The sequence below is a fragment of the Silene latifolia genome, chromosome 10 (assembly GCF_048544455.1).
Source record: "Silene latifolia isolate original U9 population chromosome 10, ASM4854445v1, whole genome shotgun sequence".
NCBI classification, from domain to species: domain Eukaryota; kingdom Viridiplantae; phylum Streptophyta; class Magnoliopsida; order Caryophyllales; family Caryophyllaceae; genus Silene; species Silene latifolia.
Window position 1 is genome coordinate 48,518,038 of NC_133535.1, and position 10,577 is coordinate 48,528,614.

Below are 10,577 nucleotides of genomic sequence, written 5' to 3' on the forward strand. Positions count from 1 at the left end.
AATTCCGAGATGATAGAAAGTTTACCCATCATCCAAGAGTCCCAAGTATCAAATGGGCAATCCTAAGACTATTTTCGAAGCAATTTACGGTTCAGCTGTGAAACCGTCTAAAATTTCACTCAAAGGCTCAAAAACTCAACGAAAATTCAAGATAAATACATGGTTATGTTCCTTATACTACCAATTATCCATTTCTAATGTCAATTTGACAAAGCAAATGCATTTGGGGGAAAAGCCCCAAATTTTCGATCAATTGGGTCATGAACCCTAATTTTTTGATCCAAAATTCGACAAATAAGAAGATTAATGCAAGAATGAGACACATACCTCGATTAGTCATGATTAATGCAAGCTTTTGGATCAAACCTTGGCGGAAATGATTGATTTTTGAGAGAGAAATTGAAGGATTTGTATTTCGAAATAATGAAATGAACCTTCTGATTATCGCGTTTTTACGCAGGAAATACACTTTGGGGAATAGACGCAGCAGGCGCTGCGCCTCTTCCAAGAGACGCAGCTCTTGCTGCGCCTCTTCCTTGTGTTCCCTCCATACGAATTTTCAAAAATTCGTTATGAGTTCGTTATTTGTGGGCCCATCTTTGGTGCGCCTCTTCCCCAATACTATTTTATCCTTTTGGTCCTTTTGACGATTATCTTTCGTTCCGGCCCGCATTTACCAAACCAGCAACAGACTGTTACACGTTATTTATTGCTTCCAAGACCTTTGCTCGCCGCAACGAGCATTTATTCCTTCACAGGTGTTTCGACACACCTTCATGAGAGTAAGCGGATATACTTTCCCTCTCACGATATGGGGATTAACGTCTACCCAAGCAGATTTCTCCTCAGCAGTTCCCGCCTGTGTCCTGTTCTTTACCCTTTTTCTCAAAGACTACCCAAGCAGTCTTCTTTCAGCAGTTCCCGTCTGTGTCCTGCTACTCACTTTATTTTAGCCCTCACACTCCGACCTTCGCTCCTTAGCTCCCATGCACCTCCTAAGCATTTCGAGAAGAAGTCTCGGTATGGTCTCTTCTTAGGGGTCAAGCGAGCCTCCTTACGTAGTCTAATGGACTTTAAACGACCCTCCCGATAGGCGACGGACTCTAAAATGTTCCCGACGACAGTCCTTGGTTCAGACCCCTTGAGCTGCCTCGCGTCGCCCTAGTCGTCAGGTTGTAATCTTCGATTGACCTGATGGCTATACTTTGACTTTCGCCTTGTCCAAGCCTCAACCAAAGTGGGGGCTCTGTAGATACCTCATTTCTGCACCTCTCGCAAACCAGCCGGTGATGTTTGGGCCGCATGTTTGGTACGCGGAACGATTTGTGACAGTTCATAAGTTTATCGTCAAGTGATTGCTCAAATATTAATGTCTACCTCTTAGTTGTCATCTACGTGCCGATACGGTCGTTTTGACAGTAATTAGAGTACATTTGGAGTCCGAGCCTAAAACCGTCTCCATTTTCTGATAATCGTTCAATCCCGAGTCGGAATGTTCTGGAATGTTCCGGATATTTCTATTCCATATTTTATAAATATTTCACAATCTTAATCTTTTGGCAAACAATTTCCCGTAATATTCATATAAAGTATTAAGGAAAACCAAATTATTCCGTCCTACCATAACTAAAACACGGATATCTTTCTTCCGCAGGAGGAAACCACTTGGGAACAGACGCAGCAGGTGCTGCGCCTCTTCCAAGAGACGCAGTGACTGCTGCGCCTCTTCCCAGGTCCTATTCTGCGTAGTTTTCGTTTTTTTTTTCATATCTTTCCGAGATTCACTTCCAAAGAGTCTCCGAAACCCTATTTCCTCCACGTGATTAGTATAAATAGGAGCCTTCGCTCCTCATATTTCTCACGCGAGTGTCCGCTCTTCTCTTCTCCCTTTGCATTCTAGACCTTTGTTCTTACTTTTTGGCGTCTACGTGCTTGATCTTTCGACCACGTAAGCTCGGATCCTTCTGAGTACCAGCCTCGTTTGCATGACCAACCAATTTGACCAACTACACATCAATCAACTTAATTAATCTAATCGTTTTCCTCTTACGAGGGCATTTTTTTTGCATTCGCGTCGAGCATCACTAATCGATATCTTAGTCCTTCTCGTTTCGTCAACATGTAAGTCTGAGGGTGTAAATCTCTCTTTTATTTATTGTATTTTAATTATTATATCACAATTTTAAGGTTTATGTCGAAAATACCTCTTAAAACCGATTTCTAAAACCGTGCTTTAAAACCCTTTTTACGGATTTTCAGAAGACAAATCGTCGAGAAAGGACGCAGCAACTGCTGCGCCTCTTCGAAGGAGCGCAGTACCTGCTGCGCCTCTTCGTGAGGCTGCCGCAGTTCCTTCTTCCTTTCTTCTTCCTTCGTCCTCTGTAATTCGTCAAAGTTTATTTGTTTCGTTTGTTTTCTTTCATTCTTCGTCATGATAGCATATATTTCACATGTATATTATTCGTTATCGTTAACATATTTAATTCATCATTAAATTCGACTTAAATCCCTTATAACCAATATTTGCGGGTTTTCGTCATTACAATCAAATCCGGGTTGTAGAAATTCAATTCTTTCATATTAAGTTTCTGGAATTCGACCTTTGATATATTTCCATCTGTCTATTACCATGTTCATCATTAGTTCATCATTAATTCATCATATGTAACCTAATTAATTAGTTTAGTTTGTAAATTAATATCATTAATCTTGTAATTAATCCGTCTTATCTCCGTCTCATCCATGTTTTATTGCTTTTATGACCATTAATCGTATGTAAATAACCTACTAATCACTTCCATCCGAGTAAATAAATTAATCCATCGTTAAATTCACCAATGAGTATTAACAACACGCAATTACGGCTTCACAGCCAGAATTCAGGTCAGGAACAGACGCAGCGTCTGCTGCGCCTATTCCAAAGGACGCAGCTCTGTTGCGCCTGTTCCGGGTTGAATTATGTCCCTGAACTCCGTTGTTGCCTTGACTTAGTTTAATTAACTTACATTTAACCAACTATTATTCGTATTATCACGCTGATCTATTCATTAATTCTTTTATTCTTTCTTTCTCAAATTTTCCGTTTTAAAGGTATTTTCAACATAAATCACCTAATCCATTGTAATCATTGTAATTTTCATCATTGTAATTTATAATTATTGTGTTTCTTTTATTGCTTGAATATTTTCACATGTAATTGAGCATTAAATCCTACTTCGACCTTAATTGTTTGTTAAATTAATTGTTCACCGACTTAGTATTAATTCTCACATGCTAAGATTAAAACTTGGATGTTGCATTGCATGCATACAATCGACGATATATCAAGTACGAATAACTTCCCTAATCATTAGTAGAGGCCGCTATCGAAGCGGGCGGGATTAGGTGTTCGATCAAAAGAGCTTCCTAATACGTACCATCACCCCTTACTCCAGATCTCCGTGAACACCCGTGTTCATTGGCATCCACGAGAGTCATTCTAGACATAGAATGCTAAGGGTAACGATTGCTTAGTGTTCATGTCACTACTTTGTGTCTTGACATGACACGAGGTATTCGAACGGTTCCAATTTCCCATAAAAATTGGTGGCGACTCCAACAAAAATGCAAACGCTTGTTTCTCTTCTCTCCCAAGCGCCCCCGTGGGCCCCCCGCTGTCCACAGCGACCGTCTTCAATCATGTCCTGAAGTACATATTTTAGCTTGTAACATTTTTCTGTATCGTGTCCCTTACCTCTATGATATTCGCAGTATGAATTTTCGTCCCAGGATTTGGATTTCTTTTCTGGTTCAGGTGTAGGCCCTATGGGTTGGAGCTTACCCTGTTTCATCAATATTTTCAGAGCGTTGGAGTATGTATCTCCAATATTTGTGAACTTCCTTTGTGGGTTATTCTTCTTTGAAGGTTCGAGAAGGTTAACCACATCAGTCTTGCTAGTAGAGCCGTAAGAACGACTTGTTGAGCCTTGATATCCTACCGTTTTGGACAAGAGCCCTTTACGGATGTCATCTTCGATCCTTGTCCCTAGTACAGTTAAGTCCTTGAAGGTTTTAATGTTTTGGTACCTCAAATGACTTGCATAAATGGGCTTCAAATTATCCACGAATTTTTCCATGAGGGTAGCTTCATCTGGACGCTCGACAATTTGGGTACTAGTCTTCCTCCACCTACTTGGAAGTCGGTGAAACCTTCTTTCTTATTTTGGGTAAGAACCTCTAAAGTGCGCATATTGACTTGGATCTCAGCATTATCCGCATATTGTTTAGAGAACTCAATTGCGGCGTCATCCCAAGTGGCGATCTTCTTGTGTTCTAGGGAATAGAACCATTGCTTCGGGATGGTATCCAGAGATGAAGGAAAGATCTTTAAGAACATCTCGGGTTTAATGCCTTTGATAGACATGTAATCCTTGAAAGCCCGGATATGGTTCAAAGGGTTTTCATGCCCCTTGAATTTCGGGATATCCGTCATGTTAAAGTTGGTTGGCAATTTGGAACTCACGGCCTCATACTTGCGATTGTTTTCCCTATAGATATCATCCCCTTTGAGATACATCAGTTGTTCCTCCAAATATTGGAGTCGTTTTTTAGCTTCAGTCAGACCTACGGGAGGGTTGACTGTAACACCCCCGTACGCCAGAATGCCTTATCAAGGACCATCCCAGTGTATGACGGTGTCACCATCTCGGTTTCCCGAGGAGGTAGATCAAATTAGACAATAAAAGAACAATCTTATATTATTAATATGTCTGATACAATACAACTCAAAACAATGTCTTTATAATAAAGGTACAACCACTATAATAAAGGTACAACCATAACACTCATGACACTGCCTCTCTAGAACGGTAGCGTGATGACTCGATCCCTTCAATCCTAGCAGCCACAATCAACAAAACCTGCTAAACCAACTGCTCATCATCCCCGAATGGATCACCGCAGGTTTTACAAAACAACAACAACGGGGTCAGTACTGACTAATCAAGTGTAAGACAGAATAACAATGTAGACAGCTGATCATCCAATATCCCAGTCTCACGACCTCGCACCGTAACCGACTACACCCCGAAGGGTGTAGCCCTGCCAGATTACCCATCGCAACAGGTAATCCTCGCCGCCAGTGGGGGACCGCAGCCCATCCCACCTAGTCCAGCTCATCAACGAGCGACTAACAATCCCTGTCCCTTAATGTGCACATCCCCTCCCGTGGCGGGTTCCACGGAGGGCGAACTAGGGTGTGAAGTCACTCCCGCAAGTGACTCCACCACCATCACAACACACACAGCCTCACAGCTATCACAACACCACCACCGTCACAAAACCGCCACAACACCACCGTCACCACTACGCCAATACCCCGATGATCAGCAGATAACAATCATACACAGTACAATCACAATCTTAAATCAATTAACAGTAAACTGAGTAGGGAAACCCTACCTCATCGCAAAGCATGTAAGACTTCCATTTACAGCCACGCACGACTCCAATAAGCATCCTAACAATGATAACCTACGTGTCTTATTGTAATTCGATTAAATAAGATACGGTCTAAGTAATCAAATTGTTTTATTACTTAGTTAAAATTATTGTTTACGAAACAATTGAAATTGAATGAATAATTTATTATAAATACAATACGTTGTGATTTATAATTGATAAACCGTTTTGGTACAAGTACATATGAATTACTAAGTCGATTTTGTACATGACGTATTTTTATTAATACGTTGATTTTTAATATGTTAAAAATACATTACAATTACACATGACTAGTAACATGTGACAATTGACAAATGACAAATATAAAATGGACCTCCCATTTTATATAAGTGCCGAAAATGGAGGGAGTATTAGGTTTAAATTGTGTTAATTATTTTTAAGTGGAAAACATGATGATTACAACCTAATATAGCCATGCATACCTATGATTTCTTGGGTAGAAAAACTTGCTCATGCATTGGGCATCCTCCTCCCTCCAACCGGTTTTGCATGGTAAAAGCCCGCTTTTACTCTATTTTTCCAATATACACTACAATTACTAGTGTGTGATATTCATTCTTCCTAACATCTAAAACTTATAGAAATTTTAGATAGATAATTACTCCATTTCTTCCCTTCTCTTGGCCGAATAAACAAGAGAGCAAAATAATATTTTGGGTCAATTTTAGTAAGATTAATATTGTTCTAGATCTAATAATATTAGGGGTTGTTTGGTTACCCAACATAAAACACATGAATTGCAATTCATGTGATTTGTAAAATTGGTGGGTTGTTTGTTTGCCCCAAATCACATGAATTGAAGTTCCATAGGAACTCTAATTCCTCCATGATGGGGGAAGTTGCTTACCTAGGTCCCCCTAGGTAAGTGGGAATTCCTATGGAATTCACTTCCCACATTCCAACCAAACACTTTTTTTCCATTTCACATGAATTGCAAAATCATGTGAATTGTAACTCCCTTGGAACTTTAATTCCTCCAGCGAACCAAACGACCCCTTAGTCTTTTAAGAGGTTACCTTAGGTATTCACTTTTGGGAGGGATTCTATTTTGGATCCTTGTTCATCCATTATAAGGAAGCTCAAGAACAAGTGAGAAGGAGAACTCATTTGTGCCCATATATCCGAAATCCCATAGTAAGAAAGACGATTTCTTCTCTACTTTTGTTCATGTTTGCATGCATAAGATCTAGTTTTAATTTTATGACTAAATTAAAATGTCACATATATGAATATGTTAAGTAATGGAATTAGTGAATCCTAACAGGAAACGGTCCCATAAAGTCCACACCACATATGTCAAAGAGTTCAACTTCCAAGATATTGTTCAAAGGCATCTCATCTCGCCTCCCAATGTTACCTCTTATTTGGCAAGAATCACATGAATGGGCTAAAGCATAAGCATCTTTAAATAGAGAGGGCCAATAAAATCCACAATTAAGGACCCGAGCTTGGGTCCTAGGGGTGGACAAATGGCCTCCATATGTCGTAGCATGGCAAGCTTGAAGGATTCATTTTCCTTCCTCATGAGTGACACATATTCTATAAATTCCATCATTGCATCTCCTATGTAAGAAAGGATCTTCCCACACATACCTTCTCGACTCATAACTCAACTTCTTCCTAGCTTGGTTGTCACTTTCTTCCGGAATAAAGCTAGAGCTCAAGTAGTTAGCAATATCTGTATACCAAGGGTCGAAGTGCATGATAGATAAAATAGAGTCGTCGGTTAGCCACTCATAAATGGGTATCCCATCATCAACATCTCCCCGGGCTTCTTTAGTCAACCTTGAAAAGTGATCCACAACAAGATTCTCGAATCCGGTTTATCTTTGATTGTGACATCAAAGTCTTGTAACAACAATACCCAACGGATCAATCTCGACTTAGCATCCTTCTTGACCAAAAGTTGCTTGATAGCGGTGTGATACGTGTAGACAACGACTTTGGAACATATAAGGTAAATCCGAAACTTCTCAAAAGCATAAACCACCGCCAATATTTCTTTCTCCGTGGTGGTGTAATTGCATTGAGCATTGTCCAAGGTTTTGCGTACATAGGCTATCACATGGAGTTTCTTGTCTTGTCTTTGACCCATGACCGCCTCCAATGCAAACTCACTTGCATCACACATCAACTCGAATGAGAGGTCCCAATTGGGTGGTAATACTATTGGAGCCGATATCAAAGCTTCCTTGAGCCTACAAAAGCTTTCAACACAAGATTCATCAAATATGAAGGGAGTGTCCTTAGTAAGAAGTGAGGTGAGGGGTTTAGCGATTTTTGCAAAATCTTTGATAAACCTTCGGTAAAACCCCGCATGACCTAAGAAACTCCTTACACGCTTAACATTTGTTGGTCGGAAAAGTTTCTCAATCACCTCTACCTTTTCTTTGTCCACTTGGATCCCTTCCTTCGAAATAACATGTCCTAGAACCACTCCCTTTTGCACCATGAAATGGCATTTTTCCTAATTCAATTTCAAATTGTATTGGATGCACGTTTGGAGCACGAGGAAGAGATTATTTAAGCAATAATCAAATAAGGTGCCATGGACACTAAAATCGTCCATGAACACCTCCATAGACTTCTCAATATACTCCGAAAAGATAGACATCATGGCCCGTTGAAATGTCCCGGGAGCATTGCAAAGTCCAAACGGTACTCTCCGATATGCAAAGACGCTGGAAGGACAAGTAAAGGTAGTCTTTGCTTGATCATTTGGGTGTATGGGTATTTGAAAGAACCCGGAGTACCCGTCAAGGAAGCAAAAATACTCATGGTTTATAAGTCTCTCGAGCATTTGGTCAATGAATGGTAAGGGAAAGTGATCTTTGATTGAGGCGGAATTGAGCATTCGATAATGCACATCCTCCATCCCGTGACCGGTCGGGTGGAGATGAGTTCACTTTCCTCATTCTCAACAACGGTCATACCGCCCTTTTTGGGGACGATTTTAACCAGGCTCACCCAATCGCTCCCCAAGATGGAGTATATAATTCTGGCCTCAAGCAACTTATCAACTTCCTTCCTTACCACCTCCTTCAATTTCTCATTAAACCTTCTCATGGGTTGAGCGGAAGGAGTCAATCCATCCTCAAGTGTGATGCGGTGCATGCATACTCGAGGATCGATTCCCGTGATATCATCAAGGCTAGATCCAATGGGTTTCTTGTTTTCTTTAAGCACATTTAAAAGTTTTTTCTTTCGAGATGCCATTAGGTTTACATTGATGATAACGGGGAAGGAGTTTTCCTTATCAAGATAGGCATACTCAAGGGAGAGGGTAAAGGTTTAAGATCTACCTTTGGAGGGTTCTTACCCTCAACTTCATCAATGATTGGTGGTAAAGCTTCATAATCTTCCTCCAAATGCTCCCCCGAACATTTATTCTTTGCATCTTCAATTGCCTCTTCTAACATGTCTATGGAATAGACACTCTCAAACATTGGTTGTGACATTGCTCCAGTCAAAGAAAATTCAACCACATTTCCTCCCACCTTGAAAGTGATCTTCCCTTACTTGACACTTATGTTGACATCCCCGGTTTCCAAGAAGGGTCTTCCCAGGATAATAGGAGTTTGTTGGTCTTCCGGAATGTCTAGAACAACAAAGTTCGCCGAAAAATAGAAATTTCCCACTTTAACCGGAACATCTTCAATGACACCCATTGGTCTTTGTACCGATCTATCAGCTAGTTGCAAAGTCATAGAAGTAGGTATCATATCATGAAAACCAACTTTCCTTGCAATAGAGAGCGGAAGTATGCTAACACTAGCACCAAGATCACAAAGTGCCTTCTTGATACTCACATTACCCACCATGCATGGAATAGAAAAACTACCCGGATCTTGTAGTTTTTCTGGCATAGGATTGAGTAAGACCGCGCTACATTGCCCCTTAAGAGCCACTAGACCATCTCCTCTAATACTCCTCTTCTTTGTCAACACATCCTTCAAGAATTTGATGTATAGTGGTATTTGTGTCACTACCTCGGTGAAAGGTAATGAAACTTCAAGTTTCTTCAACATATCCAAGAATTTGGAGAACTTCTTCTCCTCATTCATTACTCTACTTCTATTAGAAAATGGTATTGAAGGGTTGTTGGCCTTTTCGGAAGTTGAGGCTTGCTTGGTGTTAACCACTTCATTTGATTCTTTCCTTTCCCTTGGTCTCTTTCAACCACTCTTTCTTGGTCTCTTTCAACCACTATTTCCTCCAAAACAAAGTTTTCATCATCTTTAAGATAGTCACTCGCCTTCTCCTTCTTAATGTTGTCAACTCTACTTGTGGGTGAGAGAGATGGACTCTCATCACCATCTGTTATCACATCTCTCTTTCTCTTTGGTTCATAATCCTTGTAAGGGTCCTCCAAATCTTTCTCGCTCCTCAAGGTTACCACATGAGCTTGTTGGTGTGGTGGTGGTCCATCCCTAGGATGAGAACCTTGAGGAGGCAATGAATGTGGAGCTCTTTGTGAGGAAGAGGGGTTTGGTTGGCCATATATGAGTCAAATGTCCTTTTATGTGCTTGGACATTTGAGAGTTCGGTCTTCAAGCTTTTGAATTGTTGGTCTACTTGAGCCTCTCTTCTCTCGGCCCTTGCATCCATTTCCCTTAACAATTTCTCAAGAGAGAAGGTGGGGTCCGGTGGTTCAATGTATTACTGTTTATTTTATATAGGTGGGTAAGAGTTTTGTTGTTGTTGATACCCTTGTTGGTATCCTTGTCGTTGGTTGAACAATTGTTGAGATGGCGGGTTTTTTTGATACCCTTGTTGTTGGTATGAAGGGTTTTATTGTTGGTTGCGATAGTTATCTCTTTGATGAGGTAGGATGTAATCGGTGTTGTCGTGTTGTCTTTGACCCCGATAGTTGGAGCCTTGGCTTTGGTTTTGATTGTATTGTCTAGACTGATCGGGCTTTGGTGGAGGCATGTATTGTGGTTGATGATACTTGGGGTCCAATGGTTGCCCTGTATAAGAAAGTTTGGGATCTTGGTTAGGAAAGGTACGGTAGAAGGTCTCATGGCGTTGGTAAGAGACCCTCGGTGCACCTCGTCCTTGAAGAGCAAAGCATT

The 10,577-nt window shown here is 40.7% G+C and overlaps 1 protein-coding gene across 1 annotated transcript; it reads right to left on the reverse strand.

Annotated features, from left to right (window-relative positions):
- Window positions 1–9,017: 9,017 nt before the first annotated feature.
- Window positions 9,018–9,566, reverse strand: LOC141607549 (uncharacterized). Its single transcript, XM_074426903.1, has one exon. The coding sequence runs from the start codon at window positions 9,564–9,566 to the stop codon at window positions 9,018–9,020; it is 549 nt and encodes a 182-aa protein (XP_074283004.1).
- Between the last annotated feature and the right edge of the window lie 1,011 nt (window positions 9,567–10,577).